The 27,835-nt window shown below is 48.3% G+C and overlaps 1 protein-coding gene across 1 annotated transcript; it reads right to left on the reverse strand.

Moving 5' to 3' along the window:
- Window positions 1-7,807: 7,807 nt before the first annotated feature.
- Window positions 7,808-27,541, reverse strand: LOC144252933 (ubiquitin carboxyl-terminal hydrolase 21-like). The gene is given in 5 exon segments (XM_077794957.1): window positions 7,808-9,093; window positions 10,228-10,330; window positions 11,158-11,252; window positions 24,447-24,747; window positions 27,428-27,541. Coding segments are annotated over 5 exon segments (1,899 nt in total).
- Between the last annotated feature and the right edge of the window lie 294 nt (window positions 27,542-27,835).

Here is a 27,835-nt window from a genome sequence, read left to right on the forward strand (position 1 = left end):
TTCCACCCCATCAAGATTTGTAAAAAAAATGCAGTTTCTGGGTACTTCTGAAGGGCAGCTGATATGCTACATGGACCCACCTGGTTTGGGGGGTTTACCCCTGCATCCCTAGTTATTTGCCATAGCTAAAAGGCTCATCAGATCTGTTATGGCTTTTAAATCTCTCCCATTAAAAGGTTTGGTCTTCCCAGGACTCCCACTAGGGGAGAACCTAGGAGGGTTTCCCACCCCCAAAATCCACTATCCCACTGGCCTTCCCAATGGTGCAGAATATAATTTTGTATTCTGCATTTTCAATCCCTTATTAAAGTGCTTTTATAGTTCTCATTTGGTCTTGAACATAACCATGAGTGATCATTAACATTAAGGAACAGTAGCAGTGAACTGTCTCTGACAGGTGCTGGTTCATGCAGGCACTACTTAGAACCAGCTGGATCCCCACTAGCACCAAGGATGGGGGCCAAACTGGGTGGCCTAAGTCCCCTAGCAACAACCCACATGCAGGGCTCTTACTGGCTTTGACAGTCTCCTCCTCCTCCTCCTCCTCCTCCTCCTCCTCCTCCTCCTCTTCCTCCATGCTCTCTGAACCAATGGTGATGTAAAACCCTTAGCTTTTCTTGGCTTTCAGGGCTGGAGCCTTCTCTGACTTCAGCTTCTGGCTGAGCTCTGTGGTTCTGTAGGACAAGAAGAAATGCCTATACCAACTGGATGGCATGACATTTCTGGAAGATGAGAGTTAAATCAGTGATGAGAACACTGTGTAGATGAAATTTTGTATTCAGCATTCTCACTGCTTTTGTAAAGTGCTTTTACAGTTCTCGGTTGGTCTTTAACAAGCTTGTGAGACATTTTTATTCTTCAATGATTGAACCCCTTAATGCCCCCCCCCCCCACTGCCAGACACCCACACATGTGATGTGACATGGCTTCCTGGAGGAAACAAGTCTCCAGTGAGCTGTTTCACACCAGACTAGTGATCTAGTTTATTCCATGAAGATTGCTCTGAGGTATCCCTATTAAAACCCTTCAGCCTAACCAGACTTACTGTTCCCAGTGCTCATAGATGTCCTAAACCGTGAAAGGCTGAGGAAGGATTTGTTTCTGCAAAGAAGAAACACAAAGAACCACAATTGTCACCTGACACTGTAAGGACTCTTCTTGGGGCAAACTATCCTCTCCTTGGCCTTAGAGCTGGCATAGATAGGTGGTTCAGAGAAGACTCCTTTGCTCTAGTACAAATGTCTGCTTGGTCTTGCCAATCTTCTAGAGATGGGAAGTGCAAGCAATTCTACTGGCAAACCCTTTTAACACAATGTGTCAGTTAGAGGCATCTTTGTGAGGCTGGAGCTAAAATATTCCCAGCTAGCATTTATCCAGCCTCCCTGGCACTAGCCAATCTTAGAGCTCACAAGGCATTTTTTCCACCCCTGATCTTTTAGAAGGACTTCGAAGGACTAAAGAGTCAATTCTCAAAGCACAAAGTGGAGCCCAGATACTCACTCATCCAGAGGCATGAATGGTGCCCACTGGTCTGTGGGGAAGAGGCTGAGCCCATGTGGTACTGGGCTCTGGTAGAAGGCAGGGAACCAGGTGGAAACAAAACCCTTGGAAGAGATGCCACATGTTGTCTGCTCTCTCGCCCCAGGGAGGCAATTCCCCTTCTGCCCTGGTGAGCCCCAAGAAGTGAGAGCACCTGCCTCTGGAGTGTCTGGCGTCCATGCAGAACAAAGGCACGTGGGCATAGACAAGGGCCACGGGCAGTGGTGGAGGCAGCTGGGAATGGGGGCAGATGAGGTACCGCGGCCCTACTGAACCCAGGCAGCAGACCAAGGCATGTTCGAGGTGCTCTGCAGCCCACCAGAGAGCCCTCCATCCTTACCAAGAACCTGCCCTGCCTCCAGGGTTTTCCTGTCCCAGGAATTGACTCCCTCTCTACAGGGAGTCATAAGGTTGTTAATTAAGATTTTGGCTCCACCCCACAGCCCTGTAGGCTTTGAATTAGAATGAATTCTCATTTTTGTTTTTCAATTTGTTTACAACAGCAACAATGGCTCAGATCCCAGTGATATTATCATCTGGCTAAGGATAACATAAGATACTGGAAACTACCACTGATGTATAAAACAATGTTAGCTGAAATGAACAGAATCTTTAAAAAATTAATATTAGGAGCTGAAGTATAGCTCATTGATACTTTACCTAGCATGCATACAGCCATGGGTCCAATCCCAAGCACAAAAATATGTAAAATGATAAATCATGCAATGTGAATGCGACCAGCATGACATTTGTTATAAAACTTAGCAAAGTCAGTAATAGGGTCTTTAAAACTAAAGACTGGTTTCAACATAAATTTCTGTAGCTTAACTATTTCAGATCCACTTTTCCCTTCTTGCTTTATTTCTAATATTAATAGATTTCTTAAGCAAGCAAATTCATTTCAAACATCAAAGATACACTTATATCTAAATTAATAAATTTTTAGATTAGATACTAATTTCACTGGTAAATGATACATCTTGCACAAGTTAAAAAAAAAGTGTATTCAACAAGTCTTTTTTAAAAAAGAACAGAAGAGTAGAAGGGGCATAGAACTAGTCAGCACTTCCAGACACAAAAGAGATGCAAAGTGCTGGAAGAGCTCAACTTGTTACAAGTTTGCAGGTTGCAAATGGTGTTTGTCTCATTTGGCCAGGACAAACCTCCCTGCTGTGATTGGTCGGGTCTCTCTGTTAATTACAATATAATTCTCTTAGCAAGGCTTTCAGTCATCTAAATAATAAATAAATTGCAAATGGAGGTTAATTTCACAATACCATGGGTGTACAAGAGCCAGAGAAGAATAATGTGTCCGCGGAAGACATGGAGCCACACTAAAAACCACTAAACCTCCTAGACGATTTCCACAGGGAATTATAAACAGCAATCCAGGACCTTTTTTGGCTGAATGTGATCTACCCCCAATTAAATGCCAGTCTTGGGAGTTGACAAAATGCCCACGAGATATATCAAAGTGCATAAATGCATTCTATTGTCATGTATGGCTAATTAAAACAAAAAGAAATTTAAATGTCCATGGGTATGCAGAAGACCAGCCTCCATGAAAAGATGCAACTGACTTCATCAAGCCTCAGCTGCAGCCAAACCCACAGTCACACAGTGTTTACCTTCTACCAGGCACTCCATGGAAAGTGCGGCTATCCAGCCTGGGTCCACCTCGAGCTGCCGCTAGCCTCCCCACCTCCCTGGCTCTGGCTCCAGAAGCTTCCTTGCTGCCCCTTCCACAGGGCGCCCTGCCACCGGCCAGAGCCTGACCAGGTCCTAAGGTCTCTCTCCACGTGTCTGCTGGTGGGTGGATCCAACAGCGCAGGCCTCAGCGGCAGCACTGCTTCCTGCAGCCAGGCTTCTGCCCGCCCAGAGACACCGCCCCCCAGGCCCCGCCCTTGAGCTCCTGCTCACCTCGCCCCTTCCGCCCCTTCCGCCCCTGCCCTCACTTGGCCCTGCCTTCCAGCTCCAGACCGGCAGGCTGCACCAGGGGTGGCAGCGCACGGGGAGGGTAGAGGATTTGGAGAGTGGCCGCCCCTGGCCCCGTTCCTTTTCCACCTGGAAACCAGCAGTGGGCAGGGTCCTGGGAGACTCACCTGGCTCAGGGGCACTGGAGGACCTGAGTCCTGCGATCCAAAGTCTCTTCGCAGACTCCTGCCGGCTGGAAAGATGCACAGGCCCTTCCCAAACCCAGCCAAGAATTAGCAGTGAGAAGAGCGTGGCACAAGACTGTGCCCCTCTCCGGAAAAGAAAAGCCATATTCAGTGTTTTAATTATTGAATACCAACATTTTCCCTGTCTTCCACATACTTTCTAAACGAATGCAGTCATGAACCTTAATCAGACGTCTCTACTTTTAATGTATTTCTTCTTTGGTCAAGAAAATTTTCAGGTTTAGAATACTTATAGATATTTACATAAATCCTAACAATATAAAAACTAAAAGTTCTCTTCAACATGCCTTTTTCAGAGTAATAAAAAATTAGGGAGAGAAGGGGAATTCTAGATGACTGACAACAAGCAAATTTTCCTTATAGTTTAAATCATTATTCATTATAACCTATATTAAGGGATAATCCTTGCTCTTTAAAAATTAACAACTTTTCACAGCTTGTGGCTAATCACTTAAAGCAATTATAGTTCTTAGCAGTTTCAAATAAAGTTCAGAATAAATTATAGAAATCATGTATTTCTTTGGAACTGGAAGACAGTGTAGAGAAAAGAGCAGGTAGTTCAGTAAAGGATCACTATGTTCCTTAAAAATGTCGATGTTTTATTCTGATTTACAAATCATCTGAGGATGGAAAAACCCAACATTCCTTTTTCACTTTTAACTTACAAAATTAAAAAAATAAAAGATTCAATTGTAGTATGTAATATAGATATGACACAATCATCCAAAATCATATTTTCAAGGTCATATAGATCTCTGACCTAGTGTTCATGATAGCAAATGAAAACTTTTAAAAGCTGTAATACCAAACAGGCATGATGGTGCATGTCTATAATGCCACCTCTGCAGGAAGCTGAGGCAAGAAGATAACAAGTTTGAGGCCATTCTAGGCAACTTAGCAAGGCCATCTCAAAATGTGTAGAAAAAAAAAAAGACTGGGGACTTAGCCCAGTAATATAGTACTCACCTAGCATATTCATGGCCCTAGTAACACACACACACACACACACACACACACACACACACACAAATATAATACTCAATTGTTATCAAAATAACCACAATGATAACATCATCACCATCACTATCATTTCTTGGTAGCCTGGCAGGAATTCTCTCAATTTTTACCCCTAATCATACGATGAGGACGTCAGTACTATCATCCCACTGTACAGAGGAAGAAACACCTGGCTAATTTTGAATAGAAAAAAAATTATACATCCATAATATACAGAAAATTCTTGAGAGAAAATATATTAACACAATGTTGAAAGGATTGCATGTTTAAAATATTGAGCCAAGGAAAATATAATACTAAAATCATCAACATTTGTTTGATTTTACATTTTTTAACTTTATATTAATGTTGAGCAATATTTATTTAGGAAATTCAATAAATATTTTAAAAGTAAATAAGGTTTATCATAGAAAATCACTTAGTATTTAGATAATAAATGCTCTCCTGAATATTTTTGAAGCTTTGGAACTAGGAGAGTCCACTTATATGAAAACAGCATTTTACATTTTGGGGGGGTACAAGGGTTTGAACTCAAGGGCACTCAACCACTGAGCTACATCCCTAGTCTTATTTTATAGTTTCTTTACAGACAGGATCTCACTGAGTTGCTTAGCACCTCACTTTTGCTAAAATTTCAAACTGTTAATTTAAAAATACCTATGAAAAATATGGCTAATTTGAAATGTTTGAATATATTGTTATTGATTTTTTAAATCAAAGTGTTAGGAAGAATTTTATAATACATGATGTGTATGAAAAGAAACTTGAGGAAAGGACACAGTATTTGGCACCAAATATGAGCAAAGTGCTTTGGAAAATCATGTGTGGGATGCAAAAATGAAAAATACATAGTTTATGTTACTCTGAAGTGTTTAAGTTCTTGTATCACACATGAAGCTTTACCCGAGAGAGACGGAAGCATGTGCATGTCAAATAATTTGTACATAATCTCAGTCATCAGTCATATGTGTTAGATATGATAATCTTTTATATTGTTCCCTTATAAAAGATGTCTATAAAATTGACAATCTTGAATCCATCTTCAATGGAGACAGTGAAAAACTCACCCTATCTTCAAATTATGTCCAATATACGGTAACGAACTAGATTTACCTTGTCGCTTAAAATGAGAGTGTGGAGAGATAGAGGAAACAATAATTTTCAAGTCAATGGGTAGCAGGAAACAAAAGATCAATTCCTGAGACATAGTACAGCAAAGAAGTAAGCCTTATGCTGCTGAGAGCCACAGCCGAGTCTGTATGGCTCCTGGGCATTTTGCCAACAGTATTGATTGACAGGTGAGGCATTAATATCTGCCTCTGCCGCTACTTTTGCGTTCTCGCGCTATTTTGGACTTCTTGCTATTTTGAGTTCTCACGGGGATTCCCCGGGAGTTCCCATTGGTTGGCGAAGTGCAGGAGGAGGGATTTTCCCGGGGGAGCTATTTCCAGCTGGGGGTTCCTGCAGGAGCCTGGCAGGATTCCCCAGGAGCGTGTGTGAGGTTTTTTCTTGCAGTAAAAAAATAAAGTTTGTTCCTGCTTCAGTGGCTCGTGATTTGTGCCCAGCCAGACTGCGGCATTATGCTCTACTCAACTTAGTTCATTCCGAGTTCCCAGGCCATCAATTTGGACAATGAACATTGAGGGACCAGGCTGACTCCTGGATTGAGGATCTGGGGCTTAGATGGCAGGGCAAGAAAATGACTAGAATTTGTAGCACATAGGTGAAGAAGTGTGGGGACTTATGCATAGAGACATGCTGGAACCATATTGGGGATCTCCCTCAATTTTGTATTTGATCAGTAGATATGTATAAATAATTTGGGAAAAGAAAAACATCAGAATGATGAGAGATCACAGTGTCCAGCACTCACACAGGTCTAGTCATTGTACCCTGATTCACGTATTACGGAGGAGAATGTCATGATTTATTGTAACTTAAATAGAGTGCACAAAGTTCTTTCACTCAGTGGTGAGAAATAAATCTCATTAATGTCAGCATTACCCCATTCTCAACTAAGAACACTGAAAAGGATAAATACCTTTCTGAGTAACTCATTTTCATCCTGGAATAAAGATCTCCACAGCTAATGATGGTGCTCAGTGCTCAGGAAGGACTTGCAGCCAGACTCTACCCCAAAGTAGATGGGGAGCCTGGGCTAAGGCCAGTGAGCAGAACCACCGGGACTGGGCCCTAGGGGGCTCACAGCAAGGATGAGCATTCCCTTGCCGTCTCCGGGGTGCAGGCTGGTGATCCTGTGTGTGTGTGTGTGTGTGTGTGTGTGTGTGTGTGTGTGTGTGTGTGGAGGGGGGGCACAGGTCCTGAGAAGAACTGAAGACCTCAGTGCAGCTGCCGGGGAAGGACAAGGCGTCTCAGCTCCATGCTCTGACCTCCAGCTGGCCTGAGCTCTACTCCATCCCAGACGAAGATCCGATCTGGGTCACAACTGTCCCTTTCACAGACCAGGTTACCCAGCCTCAGGAGGTATTTCATCCAACAGCAGCTGTGGTTCCTGTCCAGCCTTCCTGACCCTCAGGTAAGCCACAGCCCCACCATGCCACCCCCCCACCAACCCTCCAAACATGCCTGCTCACATGGCCCCGGGTGACTGGGAGAAAGGCTGGCTGGGGATGCTGTCACACAAATCCAGGTCAGCTGAATTTGCTAGAACAGGAGCAGGAAATCAGTGACCAGTAACAGCAACAGCACACAAAGGCAGACACACAGCAAGTTCATGGGGCCTTCATGGGCACTCCAGCCTCACATGGGGAAAATACAGCACAGCCTCACATTGTTCTTTGGGTTCCCAAATATGTTTTTTTCTTAATTTATTCACAAAAAGTTAAGTTTCAGAGTTTATAGGGGCTGTACATGGGCAGAAGTCTGGGAAGCTCTGTACACAGGGCTGGGTGAAAAGGGAGCCTCCAGATGGAAAGGTACATTTTAGTAAAAAAAAATAAAAATAAAAATGGGAACCACATCCACTCCACCCTGCTCCCCAAATAAAAATACAGAAAAAGAGATAGCTCAGGTCAATGGGGACCCTGGGACTTCAGGGTGTTTTAAGGGTTTCACAGATGGCAGGGCTTATGGGGGCTGTCCCAACACTGGGGTGGCCCCTACATTAGCTGGTAGAACAGCACATAGCCTTCACTGGATGCCACTTGACTTTCACTTATAGGGGAGACACAAGAGTCATCATAGACATGCCAACCAGTCTGGCTTCGGCACAGGGCTGTGTAGTGGCCAGAGTGGACACTGCCTGAGTGGTTGCACAGGGCATAAAGCTCGTAAACAGGGCTCACAGTTCTGTCACTGCTAAAGTCCTCGAGGCTCATCTGCTGCAGGGGGAAGTCGACATCCACTGAAATCTTCTTGATGGTGCCCTGGGAGGTGGAGAATCGGTTCAGATGGAGAACGAGGATGGAGGGGAATCTTTGTACTGTCAACTTTTTGGTAATCTGTGTTTTCTGGCCACATCGGTCACACACTGGGGTATTCTCCAACTCTATCTCTTCTTCCTTGGTGAAAAGGTGGAAACAATCCCACAGAGAGACCTTCTCCCCAGAAAACCCGTCCTGGGGGATGGGCAGGGACAGATCAAAAAAAACCTCAAAGGTCATGGAGCAAGACCCACAGGCCTGGCACATGCGACAACTTTTCAACTGGCCTGCAAACAGGTCCACCATCTGGCTACCCTCTCGTTCCAGGTAATGCTTCCACATGAGGTCGGCTCGATCCTCATCACTTAACTCCGGTCCTTTGAGCAGAGTCTCTCCTCTGAGAGACGGAGAGGGAGCTGGATCATTGGCCAAGATTGGTGGAGCCCGGCAACCTGGTCTGTGGAGTTCCAGGTGTAGTCGCTCCATGAGGAGTCTCAGGAACTCGTGGGCATCCTGCTGGTTGTTTCCAGAGAAAGAGGGAACGTATTTCTGGAAAACAGCTTGGAATTCAGTAGGATCCACAGCTTCACAGGAGTTAGGGTGCCAGAGGGCACCCATCACATCTGCAAAGGCTTCAGTAAGTTCCTGGTCCTGGCCCCTTCCAGGCACCTCTGGACGGAAGTTTCTTTGTAGACAGAAGTCTCGAAGAGGCCGAGTGCTGCTCAAGCACTGGAGCACAGCATTCAGGAAGCAGGTATTTCCTAGGTTTTGGAGGCCAACATGACCAGAGCCCAGAAGTAGTGTATGATGAGCAGATGTGGAATGGGCTAAGTTGGTCCAGAAGGGGATGGGCAGAATCACAGTTGGGGGTGGTGAGCCAGGCAGGGGAACCCCATGATCTGCCTGGAGGGGATGAGGCCCCCAGGTCTGTCCCCATCCAAGTTCCAGTTGCTTGAGCCATTCATCAGTGGGACCTGGCAGGGGAGGAAAATGTCATAACATAGAGTTTGGCCCAGGGGCTGGGTTCCAGTGCTCCTTGCTGCAGGCCCAGGGTGCAAATTGTAGCTGAGACCCTACGTGGGATTGGACATTGACAGGGGGTTTCAGGTCCTGCTCAGGCAGTGCTGAGAATCCAGGGGCCTTGTGGAAACCACAGGCTGGACCTGTCCCACCATGAGGTGGTGTGAAGGCCAAACAGGGCCAGGCTCTAGCTCAGGGTCACTCCCCCCTTACTTCACACAACCCCCTGCCAGCCAGACAGCAGCTATGGCTAGAGATGTTGCCCAGATAACTCCTTCTGCAAGGACCACTGCCATCTTTGTTGGTCTCAACCACTTCATTGTCTCTCACCAAATATGTTTTTCTTACTTTCTATGGTACCCACATGTCCAGGATCCAAAATAAAACACATGGTTTAACCACAGGTTTTCTCTTCCCAGGCTTATGATTTTATAAAATGAATCAAGAGACTGCATCTGAAGTGGAGCTGGTCACTGGTTCCACTCCCCACCCTCCTGGGCAGGCTGGCTAACCAACTCTGGAGGAAGGTGGCTCCACAGGCCCTGCAGCTGGGGCTCCACACACTGGGACTGAGTGGCTGCTGGCCAGACTCACGGCTCTTTCTGCTGGTGCTCTTGCTCCTGTCCCTCCCCTGGACCCATGTCAGTGGCCCTCGGCCTACAGAACCAGGAACTGCAGACCTGGGGCTTGGAGCCCTTCCTCCTGGCTCATGCAGTGGCCATATCTGACTGCAGTGCCCCAGTTCCTGTACTGGGGTTCTTCCACAAACCTAGGGGCAGGCATGTTCCCTATTTCACAGATAAGAAACACGACTGAGGTTCAGTGATTTACCCAATGTCCCAACCCCACGTCCAGGATCCATAGGGTACCTAATAAAGCCATAGATCCTGGGTATTGTCCAGATATGGGACAGGAAAGAGTGGATTTACCGTGCCAGCCCAGCTGGAGGCTCTACTCAACATAGGGTGGTGGGATCTCACTAGATCTTACAAGACCTTTGTGTGACGGAAGGGCTTCATGTGAGCAGCTACGAGAGCCAAACTGAGGCTCCCTGGGTTCCTGGGCTCATGGACGTTCTGGGAACCCACCTGTTCTCTGCATGGCCTGCAGTGTGAAGGGACCTGTGCTCCTGGGCAGGGAGTCATCTTCAGATGCAGCAGGATTCCGATGGCCCACATCCACTCCTGCTGGCTGAAGAGAAGACAGACCAGAAGAAACAAGGAGGAGGTGAAAATCTGTGTTCAAGTCAAGATAGCCACCACTGGGTTGGCCACACTGCACTGTGGAGCCTGCGGAGACCAGGCAGGAAGACAAGTGGGAATGGGAATAGGGGAATTGTCTAAGTCTCTTCCAGCTTCCTGGATCCAGCATCTGGGGAAAGTCTCCTGTAAAATGCTCCTAGTGGCTGGGTCCACCCAGCCCTGAGGCCCACTGGGCATGGACAGCTCTGGCTGCAGACTGCATGGGCTGTATGTGCCTCCAGCCTCACCAGGCCCTGCCAGCCTCCCAGAGCTGATCAGGGGAAGTATCCTGTGGGCACTCCTGTCCCTGAAAGGTGGACTTGGGGCCATGGTGCATGCCCAGAAGCCTTCAGCACAGGTCACAAACTGCAGTGGAGGTGAACAGCTCAGCTGCCGTCTCAGCCTGGGCCATACCAGCAGGCATGTCACAGTCCTCAGGCACCAATCTGCTTGTTGTCACCTTGGTACACATCTGGGCCTTCCACTGACTCATCCTCTGCTGCACCATTCCTATTCTTGTTGAGACTCTGTGAATGAGGCTGTTTCAGGGGGTAGCACCACCCAGGCTTTCCTGCTCTGACCACCAGATGAGTCAAGGTGCCCGTGCCTCAGTCCTTCCAGACTAGGGACTGTGCACTGACCAGGGCCCTGAGCTGAGGTATGAGCCCAGGCCGCATCCTCTGAGGGAGTTCCCAGCAGTGGGGAGTACTGACAGCTCTTGGGGTGTGGACTTACACCTGTCCAAACAGTCTACAGAGACATTCAAAGCCCACTCACCTGGTGAATGCTGGCTCCAAGGCTCCTGGACTCAGCAGAGGGTCCTGCTCTCTCCATGCCCCGTGGGGAGTGTTTGTGGGCCTCAGGGAAGGTAGCTGTGACAGAGGGAGTCAGACCCACGTGGCCCCAGCTGGTTCTGCATGGACCTGCCCCATGCCCTTCAGTCACTCTGGGTCTTACTAGTCCTCCAGAGGACACAGGCCCTGATCCTCCAGCACATGGTTCACCTCTGACACATCCTGCTGCAGAACAGAGAGTTTGGAAGTCCCTCCTAAACACAGGGATTGCCCCAGTTGCAATCTACAGAGACCCCTTGATTTCTGCCTTCTCTCATTCACTTCCCCTCTTACCCTACCATCCTGCTTAACCAGCTCGACCAGCACAGTGGGCAACAACAGGTTGAGGCCCGTGCATCCCCCACAAGCCACACTGAAACATGGGCACAGGTTTATATATGTGTGTTTTACCTTCCCTGCTGGAGGTGAATTCTGGGGGGGCAGGAGCTTGTTTTCAAAAACCTCTGCCTCAGTTCCAGGCCAGGGGCATGAGCACAGAGCTCCAAACCAGATGGCAGGACCCTGGGGTTGAGTCATCTCTGCCCCTGAGGATGCTGAGTATGTGTCCTAACCTCAGGCCTCATATGAAGGGGAGATGAAGCTCTGTCCTGCCCAACTCCCCTAAGCAGCAGGTTGGAAGAAAGAAGGCTGTGCAGGTTCACAGGTTCTCAGGCGGAGTGCCAATGGGGGGACCCGATACTGTTCCTGCCTCAAGAAGATGAGGAGCGCACAGACCTGGAAAACCCGTGGCCGGGGAAGGAAGGACCTCAAAGAGAAGTTCAGACTTCACCCTAGAGAGGTAAGTGTCTCAGAAATCACCCTGAGTTTCTCATGTTGTTGTATGAGTACTTCCAGGTTTGGCTGCAATCTGTGCTGAGGTAGATTTCCTTTTAAGTCTTTGGTTTGGTTTGTAAATGAATGAAATGCTATGATTTGAGCCACAAGGAAGCCTGTGACACACTGCACTGTGGTTAACCAGTCGGGCCAGGAACTTCTCCCAGAAACAGCTGGGGTGGCATGGAAGGCCTGCATCCCAAATATCAGTCACCCAAATGTCTTCCTAGGGCCTGGGTGCTGAGGGCCAGCAAACGGAGAGTACCCTGTCCTTCCTCCCACTCCCCTGACCCAGCTGGGGTTGACACTGACCTTGTGGAAGGAGGCTGCTGTCCACTGCAGGGAAGTCTCTGTGTCTGGGTCTGGTGGCAGCCAAAGACAAGGATCGATCCTTCTTCCTGACCCCAGGGTCCTGCGATGGACAGCTCTGCTGAGGTCTTTCTGCCTGGCTTGTGTTGTGGGATTGGCCTGGCGTAGCCATGACACGTTTGCCTGGAGCAGCTGCTGCCATGGTGCTGTGGCGTCCCTCCATCATGGATTTCTTCAGGATCTGGAAGGCTGAGAGTGGTGTGATTCTGAGTGCTGTGTGGCAGGACGAATCCTCCCTGTGCCTCTCAGGACCTGTGGGAATGCCTGTGGTGTGGCTGTTGGAGGTCAGGTGCTGGGAGAAACTGCCACTGAGACATCTGAAGTCCAGGCTTGGCCTCCGAGGCTTGGACTGGACACAGAGGTCTTGGCCATGACCACAGATCCTGCTAACACAGGGCCCACTGCCCTGGGCAAGCTTCTGGCTGGCCATGTCACTCCTCATCTGGAATGAAGTCCTCGAGTTTTGAGAGAAGCTGTCACTCCTGAAAGAGGAAGAAGGGAAGGGCAGAACTGACTCCAGAAAGGAATCAGGGGGTGTCAAAGCCCCACGCACCCCTTTGGACTGGAGGAAGCTGGCTGAGGCCTGGCAGCTCTGACGTCTACCTGGGACATGTATTGCTCATCTGTGACTCTCTCCACCTAGGATACCAGGGCAACCCGTGATTCAAAACATGTGGGATGTTCTCCTGAACTGCACCCCAGTGCCTCCACTGTGTGGACACTCAGCCAGTGTTTGCCTCACCACCCCATGAACCTTTGCTAAGCTGGGTCACCCTACTCTGCATCCCAGCAGGTGTTTCCATGCCCCTCACACTGCCTGTTTGCTGACGGAGGGTCACTCTTCACTGAACCCCAAAAGGATGTCCACATTCATCTCACACTGCCTATTTGCTCACTGTGGCTCTCTTCCCTGCAAACCAACAAGTCTAGACACACCCTTCACTCTGCTGGATTGCTCATTGTGGCTGTCTTCCCTGAATCCCAGCAGTTTTAGACACCCCCCCACACTGCTTGCTTGGCAACTGTGGCTCAGTGTTCCCTGCACCCCAGCAGGTCTAGATACAAACCTCACAATGACTGCTTGGTCACTGTGGCTGTCTTCCCTGCACCCCATGAGTTCTAGACCCACCCCTCACACTGCCTGCTTGCTCACTAACAGTCAGTCTTCTCTGCACCCCAGCAGGTCTATAAAGGCTCCTCACACTGCCTGCTTGCTCACTGTGGCTGTCTTCCCTGCACCTCAGCAAGTTTAGACATGACCCTCACACTGCCTACTTGGTCACTGAGGGTCAGTCTTCCCTGCACCTCAGCAGGTTTAGTTCAATGTGGCTGCCTTCCATGCACTACAACAGGTCTCGACACCCCAATCGCACTGCCTGCTTGGTCATGGTGGCTCAGTGTTCCCAGCACCACAGCAGGTCTAGACACACCCATCACACTGCCTACTTGCTCACTGTCACTGTCTTCCCTGCACCCCAGCAGGTTTAGACACATCCCTCACACTGCCTGCTTGCTCACTAAGGGTCAGTCTTCCTTGCAGCCCAGCAGGTCTAGGCACACCCTACACACTGCCTGCTTGCTCACAAAGGGACAGTCTTAGCTGCACCTCAGCAAGTCTAGACACATCCCACACACTGCCTGCTTGCTCACTGTGGCTCAGTGTTCCCTGCACCCCAGCAGGTCTAGACATATCCAGCACATTTCCTGCTTTGTCACTGTGGCTGTCTTCCCTGTACCCCAACAGGTTTAGAAACCCCTCACACTGCCTGTTTGCTCACTAAGTATCAGTCTTCCTGCACCCCATCAGGTCTAGACACACCTGGTTGCTCACTATGGCTGAATTCCCAGCACCCCAGCAGGTCTATATACACCCCTCACACTGCCATCCTGGCACCCCAGAAGGGTGTCCACACACCACTCACACTGCCAGATTGCTCACTGTGGATCAGTCTTTCCTGCACCATAGCAGGTTTCCCCTAGCCACTCACACTACCTGGATGCTCTGTTAGACCACATGGAGGAGACACACTGGAAGGCAAATATTGAGAGGTTGAAAGCAACCTGATACGGTGTCAGAGAGCATCCAGCAAGCACTGCCACCTCTAAGTGTTCACAGGATCCAGCTCACAGGCTAGAGTTCAGTACACTAGGAGATGTCTGAACCAAGCCCCGGATCTGGTTTCTATCATGAGTCACAGTCTATGAAGAGGCATTCGGAGGGGTAAATATCTCTCCATAAAATGTAAAAATCTATAGCAAAGTTTCCCATTTGGGAACTGTCTTCAGGTTAGAAAAGGTGTGGATCACTATTTTTTAAACTCAAGTGGTAAGGAAGAACACAGACGCAAGACTCTGTCAGGCTCCACATTCTCCAGTCCTTTTCCTGGGCAGCACCCTCTGGGAACCTCCCGGTTCCCCTACATAACATCTTCTGCTTCACAAAAGTTTCGTTTCAATATGGGTTTGGGGAACTGGACCATAACTTTCTGAGTTTCAGGTCTCTTTTTTCATCCTTTATGTTAGGATTCTTAATAGGATTTTGTTTGTGTGAAAGAAAGTCAATATTCACAATAGCACCTCTCAGCTATTGGAGGCCTCAAGGGTCTCGATGCACCTGAGATCTCAGAAACACACCAAGGTGCAGCTGTTTCTAGAGGGCCAGGGCCTCTCAGGCCTACCCACAGAACATCTGCCTAGTGGAAGTCCTCAGCTCTCAGGTCACATAGAGAAGTAGCCACCAGCTGTAAGAAGACAGGCAGGTGTGCAGGCCCGAGCTGTCTCCTGTCAACATGAGCCCTGATGGTTGGAAGCGCCACTTCTGTTCCCAGGCTTCCTGGCCTCCCTAGGCCTCTACCTTCCTTATGTCCCAGGCACAGACCAACATCTGTGGGGGCTTACGATGGTCAACCTTATGTTGTGTTTTTCACAGTTTATTTTTTAATATTGTTTTTAGTTGTAGGTGGACACATTACCATTATTTTTATTTACTTATTTTTGTGTGGTGCTGGGGATCAAATCCAGTCCCTCACCCATGCTAGGTGAGCATTCGACCACTTAGCCACAACTGCAGCCTTTCAAAGGTTATTTTTATAAAGAAGTTAAAGTTATTCATAAGGAGAAAGAATTAAGAACAAAATAATGTTGATTGCCCATCAGAATCAACGGGGGCCAGGAGGCTGTACCATGGAACTCTTTTCATGCCAAAAGAAAATCAGTTTTGAAATTTGGAGCCAATAGAGTCTCTCATAAAATGAAGATCCCAAAGCTGAAGCATGGCGGTCTTACTTGTAAACCCAGAGACTCAGGTGGCTTAGGCATGAGGATTGCAACCTCAATGCAGCCTCAGAAATATAGTGAGACTGTCTCAAAATTTATACAGAAGAGGTGTCCTATATGCATACATGATTATATGATCAATGTGATTATACATCATATACAGCCAGAAGAACGAGGTTCTTCTCCATATATATATTTCAAAATACATTCTACTCTAATGTATAAGAAGAACAAATCAAAAATGATAAAAGAGGGGCTGGGTGAACTCACTGGTAAGCACCTTTAGGTTCAATCGCCAGAACTGAAGAAATGAACATGACACGAAGTTACATGAGACAAATGGGCAACGTGTCACGGGGGCCTCATGTGGCTGCAGAAGGTGAGGGAGCCAAGAAAGGAAACCAGAGGAGGCCTCACTCAATGATTCATAAATTTTGCTTTTCATACATGTTTTCATCCATTAAGTCCCCTGGATTGTCAGTCTTGTGAATATTTCAATGAAATGAACACAGGTGCATTACAATCAGCCTCTAGCGGTATCTACCTTTTATATGTATTTTCCAAATACGTGGAATATATAAACGCTGCCACCATTATCCTCTTACTTTTACCAATAGAAGAGAACTCTAAGGATACAGCATTTATTTCAAAGTGACCATCAATGATGCATATTTTCTCACTTTTCATAGGTGTCCTGTGTGGAAAACAATGGCTTAAATGAATTGCAGGACCTAGAGGAGGTGGGCTCTCTCTGTCTTGTGACAGGAACACTCCTGGGGCCACCTTTCCTTCTGTCCCCTGCTTCTGCCTGAAGAGTACCCTGGTCATGCCCTTAAGGCAGATCTCCTGGAATCTCTCTCAGCTCTCTTTCTCCTGAGAACGTCTTTGTTTTTACATACCTGAAGGGTCCTCTCACAGGACAGACTTTGGAGGGTCTCTCCATCTTTCCATTAATCTCAGGAGTGTTTCCTTTCTCATGTGGAGTGCTGTTAAACAGGGCTTTAGGGTCAGCATCTGACAACTCCCATGTCTGGGCTGGAGTCTGGTTGGCCTCTGCCCCTTCCTTTAAGAACTGTTTTCATATCACTGCGTCTCTGTATGTTGAGAAAGTCTGGATTCTGTCCTGAATGCTCTGTCTGGCCTGCTGTGTGGACTCTGGGTTGTCATAATCCTTGGGAGAATGGACATTTTTCTTTCTGCAGGAGAGTGTCTGGTATCTGTCTCGCCTGGGTGTGTCAGTTAATCTTTGTCCCAGACTTTGCTGTGTGGCTTGGTAATGGACCCTGGGGGCTATTTTGCTCTTGAAGAGCAGAATCAGAGCAAAATCACAATCATGTCCAGAACCAGACTCTGCATGGTTATGCTAGAGCATAAGGAAGGCAGCACCGGGAGACAGCCCAGGGTAGCACAGACAGGAACACCCACATGGCAGGCAGGGGCCACCTCCTGCTGCTCCTACACATGCAGCTTGTTTGAGGTCACACTGCACTCTTCATGGGCCTCCCCTGGTGACACGTGGTTCACCACCTGAAGTCTCACCACAGGTTGTGACATTTCACTCAGAGAGGAGGTGACTATATTTAGTGACTATCATGCACGTAGGTGTGCCCCTTGCCACCTGCAATCTGCCCCCTGCCATCAGAGAAGATTCCTCACTAGGTTCTGGAAAAGGAGAATCACAGCCCAGCCTTACAGATTGGGATTCCTGGTGTCTCTACTGAACACACAGTTTTGAAAACTGAGATAACTTCCCAACCAACCATCTACTGGTGTGTTGTCTTAACTCTATAACCTAGAAGACTCTCTTTAATGTCTAGTTTGCTAGTGCATCTGATAATCCTGAAAGACTGAGTCCTCGGGCCCAGCAATGCTGCCCCAGCTGTGTGTAGGTCCAGGTCCTCTGCCACACTCCTTCGATGGCATGGACCATATGGCTATCATTCATCTATCATCTGTCCTGAGTTCCTGTCTTCCCAGAGCTGTAACAGTAACATAAAATCCATAATACCAGGCAGAAAGTTTCAATTTCTCTGAAAGATCATCAAAACTGGCTAGAGTAGGGGCCACACCAGTATTCCAAGCTACTGAAGGAGTTGGGAAGGAAGATCTCAAGTTCAAGGCCAGCCTGAGCAACTCTGTGACACCCTCTCTCCAAACTAAAATTTTAAAAAGGCTTGGGGTGTGGCTCAGCAGTAGAATGCTCGCATAGCATGCACAAGACCTTGAGTTTGTTCACTATTGTTTCAAGGAATCTGGCTAGGGTAACCCAGAGAGGAGGTGAATTCCAGCTGGAAAGATAACAGAGGTTTACAGAGGAAGCAGACACAGAGAGGACCCTGACGTCCCGCTCCAGCAGGGACACTGCATATCGGCCCTATGACCCATGAGCAGCGTCTCAGGAGTGAGCAGTGCAGTGCCAACATCGTGTTCGGCCTTCTGCACTAGGTGGGATCTGCAGCAAGCTCAACAGTGATGTCGGTCACTCCCAGGAAGGTGGGTCTCAGGACCCCCATCTTCCTGCATCAAAAGGAACATCCCACAAATCCTCAGGGGCATGACATGAACATTAGTTTCAAGGCATAAATAAGTACCTTGTATAGAAACGTGATTTTAAAACCTGGAACTCTCCCCTCCTTGGCAATTAGTGGGAGGGGATACAGCCTGAGAACAGCAGGAGACAGGGTTGATCTGTCATGGACTGCTTGATGGTCCTGGGAAAGCCTTGCATTCGCTATTCCCATTCTGAAGATGAAGTCAAGGAGTTGACAAAGTGAACATGATCACAGACAATGACAGAACCTGAATCTGGACCTCACCATGACTGGGCAGAAGCCCCAGGGACCCTCGACACAGGACCAGGGAGCTGCCTAGTGTAGGGGCCCTGACTTGCTGGCCCCCTCGTCCTGGACTTAGCCCCTCTCTCCATGAGTGCTGGAGGCTGAGCTGTGGACCATCAGAAGGAAGATGCAGGGATTTTCCGGGGGATCAGGTACCCTCAGATGGGGTCTAAGCTGAATTCAGTGGTGTGTGTGCGTGATCCAGTCACTCAAGGTTCTGGGACAGAGGACTTCAGATCCTAGGCCAGGCTTGGCAGCTAGTAAAACGAGGACAAATAGGAGGTGTAGCCCCTACTCTGGCAGCCAGCATCCCCAACCTGAGGCCATGCTGCAATGGAACCTGCCCTGCCCTAGACACTGCTGTCCATGAAATGTGACCAAGGCCCAGGGTTTGGTGGCTCAAGAAAGATTGTGTATGAAAACATTCCCACACATGACATGAAGTGAGCCACCTCCATCTGCCTTAATCTTTGTAACATAAGTTAAATATTTCTAAATCAACTGATAAGGAGCATGACTTGAGATCTGCTGGCTCTGGGAGCAAACCAGAACTAGGTTTGGCAGAGCCAAGCAGCTCCATGGCTTTTATTGCTCAAACAATGGGAATAAAAGGAAATATAAGTGTGTGCAGGCTACAGGCACAGTGCCTGTGAGAGGCAGCTGGGGCTGGAAAACAGAGGACTGTTCCTGGCGGGGAGTCCATGCAGGTGGAACAAGCCAAATGAGGCACAAAGTGCTTTAAGTGTGGCTGTCACCACTGAGGCTCAGGATTTCATTTTATTTTGTAGCATGTTATGTCATTTTATGTTATTTGTTGGTACCAGGGAGAGCACCCAGGGGTGCTTAAACATAGATCTACATTCCTCAGCCATTTGTTTATGTTTTATTTTGAGACATTATCTCACTAAGTTGATCGAGGCCTTGTTAAGTTGATAAGTCTGGCTTCAAACTCACCATCCTCCTACCTCAGCCTCCTAAGCCTCTGGGAAGACAGACATAAGCCATTCTGCCTGGACAGACTCTGGACTTTAAATTTCATTTAATTTAAACATTTTCAATCTAAGAAGCACTTGTGGATAGCAGTCGCTACAAGAAATGGCACAGCTCTAAGCAGAAGCATGGTAGGACTGGTTCCTACCAGCATAGGGAAAGACAGCCAGGTTTTGTTTTCAGTTCTGAAACTCCAGACCCTGATGTGTTTGTAATCCTTGACAAAAGGACATTTTCAGGGACCCAATCATCACTTGCTACTGCCAAGCAACTGTGAGGGTTAATTTAGATGACATTCTGTTGTGTGCTTACCTGAAGAGAGGTCTTCCCTCTGGGGTTTACAATGGCCAAGTAGGAGCACAGGAGCCCAGGGTTGGTGTGGTCACTGGACATGTTTGTTCCAGCTTCTTCAGGGGCACAGGGGCACCTGGCCTAATGTGGTCATAGGACCAAACATGTCATATCTTATAGCTCTAAGGCAGGAGCACAGGGGCCCCTGAACCAGTGTGGTCACAGGACCCTGCCTGTCACATCTTACAGATCTAAAGAAGGGACACAGGAGCCCTGGGTCCAGTGTGGTCACAGGACCATGCTTGATCAAACTCATAGCTCTAAAGCAGGCATGCAGGAACCCTTGGGCTGGTGTGGTCACGGGACCATGCTTGTCCTAAGTTACCCCTCGACAGCAAGGGCACAGGATCCCCTAAGGTGGTGTGTCACAGGACCATGCTTCTCCCATCCTACTGCTGTAAAGCAGGGGCACAGGAGCCCCTGGGCTGGTGTGATCATGGGATTATGCTTGTCCCATGTTACAGCTATGAAGCAGGGGAACAGGAGCCCCTGGGTTGGTGTAGTCATGAGATCATGCTTGTCCCATGTTACTGCTATAAAGCAGGGGAACAGGAGCCCCTGGGCTGGTGTGATCATGGGATCATGCTGGTCCCATCTTACAGCTATAAAGCAGGGGAACAGGAGCCCCTGGGCTGGTGTGATCATGGGATCATGCTGGTCCCATCTTACAGCTATAAAGCAGGGGAACAGGAGCCCCTGGGTTGGTGTAGTCATGAGATCATGCTTGTCCCATGTTACAGCTATAAAGCAGGGGAACAGGAGCCCCTGGGTTGGTGTAGTCATGAGATCATGCTTGTCCCATGTTACAGCTATAAAGCAGGCATGCAGGAACCCTTGGGCTGGTGTGGTCACGGGACCATGCTTGTCCTAAGTTACCCCTCGACAGCAAGGGCACAGGATCCACTAAGGTGGTGTGTCACAGGACCATGCTTCTCCCATCCTACTGCTATAAAGCAGGGGCGAAGGTGCCCCTAGGATGGTGTGGTCACAGTAGCATGCTGGTCCCATGTTACAGCCCTCAGGCAGGGACACAGGAGCCCCTGACACTCATCCCTACCTTGCACTCTGTGGGCCATGGCTCATGCACTGGTCCAGGTGGAGGTACTGGTGGAGGAACTCCTGTGGGGCTCTGGAGGACCATCTGGGCCATCCGTCCTCCCCCACAGAGGAGCTGCGTGTGATCAGCGTGGGCTTCCTGCAGTGTGCCAGGGTGGAGCGTCTATTTTCTTGGAGGTGCTGCTGACATGAGCGGTTCAGCTGAGCTGTGGATGGAATGGAGCGCTGACTGGCGGAGGAATCATTTGTCAGGGAGTCTGTGGATAAAAAGTAAGGACAGGTGGGGCCAAGCACAGTGGCACATGCCTGTAATCCCAGTGTCTTTGCAGTCTGAGACAGGAGGAGCACGTTTCAAAGCCAGCCTCAGAAACCTATAGGTGCTAAGCAGTTCAGTGAGACCCTGTCTATAAATAAAATACAAAATAGGACTGGGGATATGAGTCAGTGGTAGAGTACCCCTGGGTTCAATCCCCAGTACCAAAAAAAAATAAATAAATAAGGAGAGGTGAGAAGATGGCCATGTCCTAAAGTGTGTCCTCAGAAGGACAGATATTAAGTATCACGGTGACGCCCAGACTCACCTCACATATTCCTGCCCTCCCTGCAAGCATGATGATTCTTTGGTCATGTATCTCTTTCTGCTCTGAAGTAGCCCCAAGGTGTGTGGTCAGCCTTGGGCAGGGAGGACTCCCGTATTGATACCAGCTATGCTTAATCAGCCTCCTCCACCAGGTCACAGAACGTGCCCTGCTGTGTATGTCACCTAGGTCCCTCCCGCCTATCCCTGCAACGCCCCAGGGACAGAAGAGCACTCTCCAAAACAATCCCAGAAACAAACCCCACGTGTGATACAGAATCTTCATATTTGTTATGGTAACTGTTTCTCCTCTGTGAGCATCATCCCCAGACTCTTTACAAAGGGAAGCACTGTCAGGAAATTGTTTCCTCTACCTGAAGTCAAACTGTGTCCCTCCCGGACTCATCTTGATCCTGCAGGCTTTATCTTGGGTGTTTTTTTTGTGGGTTATATGAGGAACTGGAAAGTGGCAAAGGAAATAAAAACACAGGGTTGGCTCGAAGGGTTAAAAAGAGGTGGCTGAGTGAGGAGGAGCATCTTCTTGTCTGAGCACTCAAGAGGCTAAGGTGGAAGGAGGATGAAGTCCAGAAGCTCAGGCCAGCCTAGGTGAAACCTGAAGAGACCACCTCAAAACAGAATGGACAAATTGTTTTAATTTTTTTTAGATGTTGATGGACCTTTACTCTATTCATTTATTTATGTGAAGTGCTAAGAATTGAACCCAGGGCCTCACACATGCTAGGCCAGTGCTCTACCACTAAGCTACAACTCCAGCCTCAAGACAAAATTTTTGTAAAGAAAAAAAGATCCCAAACTCCACAAAAATCTTTTCAGTGAAACAAGTGTCGTGGTGGGTCCTGATGGCCTCCCTGAAGGAATGAATGATACCAGGGTGTGTCTGCTGGGACCTTGCAGAAGTGTCTCACGGGATTGAGAGATGCAGGATCTCTTCCTCCACAGAACCATCTTTCAGGAATACCAACTAGAGACTCTAAAGACCCCATGATGCATGCCTGAAGCACTGGGTGAGAGCAGAGAGCATTTGATCCAATTGACAGAAAGAGTCAGAACCTCTGTCAAAGACTTGCTCCTATTATCGGGGAGGTGATGTGAATTTCAGCAGGTTCACCTCAGAATGCTGAGCCAAATGGGTCAGTGAGGAGGGAGCCAGGGTCAGGGCAGGACCTGGTGGAAGGTTTCAGGGGGAGCTTCCAGTACAAAGGGGCTGATGCCCTCAGGAATGGTTCTGGCAGAAGTCAGGTTCACAACTTATATCCTACCTGGCTGAGGCAGAATCCCACTGTCACCCAGAGATACGTCCTGGAGTCAGTCCTGGCTAGCTCTAGAACCTGTGAGTTATGACCTGTGAGCTGGACTTATATCATGTCTCTGGTTTCAGGGAGAAGCTCCAGGCAGAGCTGCCGTCACATCCTTCTGTGACCGTGGAGGGATGGTGTGAGTGTGGGCTTCTCCTCACCAACCACAGGGGTGGATCCAGAGAAAAGATGTTGGAAGGCTCTCGACAGGCCCAGCCGGGCAAGGGGGCTCCTCAAGTGAGTCTGAGGCAATGGAAGTGGGGTGCCTATGAACACACAGCCCAGGCCAGTAGAAAGATCGTCAGCTCTGCAAAGGTTCAGAGTCAGACAGTGAGTAAGTACAGCTTCCTCAATAGAAAACCAGAAACTCGTGTCAGAAACATTAATCAAACGGGCTCTCCCATGAACCGAGGTCAGATGCTGACTCCTTGCTCCTTCACAACTCCCAGCTGGGAAACATGAGGGGTGACACGGTGGAAGGATTTGTAGCCACTGGGCACTTTTTAAGAAAGCTGCTGGGCTGGGCATATAGCTCAGTTGGTAGATGACTTGCCTCACATCCACCAGGCTCTAGGTTCAATCTCCAGCATCACAAAAAAAGCTGCTCAAGGTCAACACACTAGACTCTCCTCTGAGAAGGAGGACATATCACCTGCTCTCTTCAGGAAACACCTCAGAGTTCTGAAGTCCTCACATGCCACTCATGTCCTCCATGGAGTATCTGAACCTGCAGCTAGCTAACAGAACATCCCCTCGTGAGCAGGAATCCAAGGGCCCAAGGGAACACGCTCTGTAGAAGACCATGATACTGACCAACTACTCAATCGTTCCATTACCAATCTTCCTGATGGTGCAAAACCTCACCTCACTGAGCCCTTGGTACCCAAGCCAGGGTCCCTGCCCTGGCAATGAACTCACCAACACTGTGTGGCTTGACACCTGTCCCTACACCAACATGTCCCCAAATCAACTGACTTTGGAGTCAGCTGAGCAGATCTGCAGCAGCATCAGATACAACATGGTGGAAGACATGCATGGAGAACCAAGGAGCTTCCCACCACACAGGTCACACAAGGCAATTTAAAACTGACTGAAAAGCTGAGCTACTCTTCATGAAGTGATAGAGGAAATGGACTCCTGATGCATCCCAAGGAAGATGAGAGCACTTGACCCCAGGCCCACTGCCCACCCACGTTCTAAGGCCTGGTATAATATGAAAACACAGTTCCCTCCTTTCAAAACTCACAGGACCTCAGAACTACAGCAAGAAGGACTGGCATGACTGCAGCCCTTGTACCTCTTCACTACCTAACTCTGCATTTTTGCAGAGTTGAAGATCTTCCTGCTCAGGGCATAGTCCACCCAGTTGGTTCCATGTCCTGAAAAGGTTGGTGTTCAGTAACCTGAAGAAATTCTTTAAAAAAATTATATGTAATTCACATGCCATAAATACCAACATTTCAAAATGTAAAATTCTTGTTATTTTTAGTATATTCCTACAGTATATTCTCTAAATAAAATACAAAATAGGGCTGGGCATATGGCTCAGAGGCCCATTGGACCCGAGTTCATTTTCTGGGAACATAAGGGCCATCTCAGCCTCCAGAGAAGGCCAGTTTCTCTGTACCTTTGCTCTGCACCAGCCGCTGGAAGCCGCAGACCTGGCAGATGCTCTGCACCCACTTACGCAGGTCCTCATTTGTCTGTGCCACAAGGTAAAAGGTGCGATCCCTGGTCTGAATGTCGAACACAAAGCCACCTGGCAGCCCCTTCTCCTGAAAGGTCACGTAGGCATGCACCTGCTCACAGAGGTCCAGGTTGATGACCCGCAAGGGCTTCTTGGACCGGTCGTGCTTGTAGTATTCCAGGACAGCTGGGTCACTGCCTTCCTGGCTGTTCCTGAGGACGAACCAGCGTCTCCTCCAGGCCTGAATCCCACCAGGAAGGAGTAAAAACAAGTAAGAAATTCACTCATTATTTCAAAGGTTTTTGTCCTAAAATTGATTTTGAACAAGGTCTCCCTCAGTTGCTCAGGCTGTCCTGGGGTTGGTATTCCTCCTGCCTTCTGAACTACTGGGATTCCAGTTGTGGTCACCACCCACCATGCCAAGGGCTTCCACATTTTCCTGGGTCTCTAAGTTAAGACGAGGGAGTGTGGAACCTGCAGTCTGCTCATGGCACCAAACCTCTCCTCTCCTAGAAAAACAACACAGGCTTGACATGATGGAATGGTCCTCTCCAGCTGTTGCTCAATTTCTCTAGTCCTCTTCACAGGAAAAACATTTTCTACACTACCAGTCCTTTGAAGGACAATGAACTTTGCATCACAAAGATGAATACCAAAGGAAACTGGCAAACATTTTTCAATTTCAAAAAGATAAGAGCTCTCATATTCCCCATCCATTGGCAATACTCTTCAGAATAAAGAGGTAAGGGAGACATTTCCCAGTGAGGGCAAACAGATGACTTGCCACCAGCAAACCTGCCCCATGGAAGGGTCAGAAAAAGTCTCTGTCCAGAAAGGACTGATGAGAGGAGGGACTCGTAGGAAGAAAGCACCCAACAAACAGAAGTGAATGTTGACATAACAGCCACTCCTCTCCACAGGTCTTATGACTCTGGTTTAATGATTAAGGCAAAAGCCACCACACCATTTGATGTAGGAAAAACTTAGGACCAGGAAACATGGAGCAAAGAAATCCCTATGGAAATCACATCAAGACTTTTTGGACAAAAACAACATCACTGCCAACTTTGTATTGATAAGGCACAAGAATGACAGCAGCTAAAATAGTTTAAAAACAAGAATAAGCTGAGGAGTTGGTCCACCAGACTTCCAGACTCATCCCATCTCCACAGTCATAAACACCAACCAGAGGTAGAGAGACAGGGTCAATAGACTGAAAAAGAGCACCAGGAGAGCCAGAGAAATGTGCCAGACAACTCTGCACAAAGCCAAGAGAGCCATTCAGTGAAGGAAAGGCAGCTTGGTCCACAGTGGGTATCAGGGGCAACAGACATCATCCACTAGCCGAAAGGAAATGAGCTAAGTCACAATCCTAAGTCACAAATATTAAAGTGGGCCACGGACCTGAGAGAAAACACAACACAGAGGCACAGGGTGTTGGTCAGCTCCTTGTCACTGTGACCAAGATACCTGAGGAGGGCAACTCTGAGGAGCAAGGGTTCATTTTGACTCATGGTGTCAGGGTGTGGTCAGCCAACTCCACTGCAGAAACCTCCTGGTGAATGAGCATGAAAGAGGAAAGGTGCTCAGCTCTTGGCCTCCAGAAAGCAGGCAGAGAGAGAGAGAGAGACAGTAAGGGACATTACAGTCCTCCAGGCCCCACCCTGGGACCCACTTTCTACAGACAACCTGACGTGCTTCTCCTTTTCAACACCTCCCATGACTTCCACTCCAGTCATTAATTTATGTTTTATTGTTGGTATTGGAGATGGAAACCAAGGAAGGCCTCACACATGCTGTGCTGGTGTTCTACCATGAGCTATAAACCAGCCTGCTCCATTCAAGGTATAAATCTATTAGGAGGGTTAACCCACTGGTGGAAGTCAGGGCCCTTGTAATCCAGACTTTTCATCTCTTAACACCTCAGCACTGCCACCTGAGCTTTGGGGGACATTCTAGACCCAAACCATGACATTTATGAAAACAAAACTAAAGTAAATGGGGAAATCTTTAGAATCTATGGTTAAGCAAAACATTCCCAGATTTGACAATGAAATGAAACCTAGAAAAGGGAAGATGAATACATTAACAAACTTCTGTTCAGTGAAAGTCCTGATTCAGTGGATAAAAATATAAGTTACAGACTGAATGAACATGCCCGTCATTCCAAAAATGTGGGAGGCTGAGATAGGAGGATGGCCTAAGGCTCAATTCAAGGCCAGCCTCCACAACTTCCTGAAACCCCAACTTAAAAATTAAAAAAATATATATACTGGGGATGTAAATCATTTGTAAATTGCCCTAGGGTTCAATTCTCAATACCCCCCACTAAAAGAAAAAAAGAAAAAAAAATATAAACTCCACTTTGAACAAAGTACTTCTGTTTTGAATATATAAGATATTCTCAAAACTCAACATAAAACAAAAACAAACAATCCTTAAAGAAAAAGGCAAGACTTGAGGGCATTATGCTCAAAGAGAATACAGTCACAAGGAATGTGTTCAATGTACTTGGCCATAGGATTCCTGAACTAAGATGAGTGGGTCAATGGTCAAGCCATGAGATGGGTCCATCCATGGACCAGGATACCACTTAACAAAGAGAAAATACACTGCTGACACACAGCAGCTTGGACAAGTCACCAGAGTCTCATGCTGAAACATCTGAAAGGAAACAGGATAAAACTAGAAGGCCCTGCTCACAGGATGAAAAAATACTGAAATAACAAAGTTGAATGGTCCAAGCACAGGACCAACAGCAGCTGTGAACCACTGGAGGTGACCACCAGGGCATGGGCAAGAGGGCTGGACCCTGCTCCCTGCTGAAACCTCAGCCTGATCTTCCATGGTAACTCTGGCACCCCGCCCTGGAAATCCACACTTCGCCTCCAAAACCCTCCAGGGAGACTGGCCCCACCTACTGTCCGCCCATTCCCCAGCACCCAGTACCCGCCTGCACTCACACAGAGTCGCAGCTTCTTCTCTGGGGGCGATTTCTTCAGCCAGCCAGAGTGCACCAATTGGCTGCTGTCCATGCTGGCCGCGGTGGTAGACCTGAGCACAGAGCCAGTTGCAGAGGCTGGGAGAGGAGGCTTGGGCATGCTGTGTGCTCACTAGCCACGGAAGTCCTCAGCACCTCGACCCCCTGGCCAGCTGCCTTATGCACGTCTAGAGACCTCCAGGCCTGCCACGGAAATGACCCCTTCCCTCCGAGGAGGAGGGGGCGATGCTGAAGGCCCCCTGAGCCTCCAGGGGTGGGGTGGAGTGACTCTGCATTTTCTAAGCCATCTGAATGTTAACCTAGAGTACCCGGTACAACATGAGCACCA

The sequence above is a fragment of the Urocitellus parryii genome, unplaced genomic scaffold (genome assembly GCF_045843805.1).
Source record: "Urocitellus parryii isolate mUroPar1 unplaced genomic scaffold, mUroPar1.hap1 Scaffold_674, whole genome shotgun sequence".
Taxonomy (NCBI): domain Eukaryota; kingdom Metazoa; phylum Chordata; class Mammalia; order Rodentia; family Sciuridae; genus Urocitellus; species Urocitellus parryii.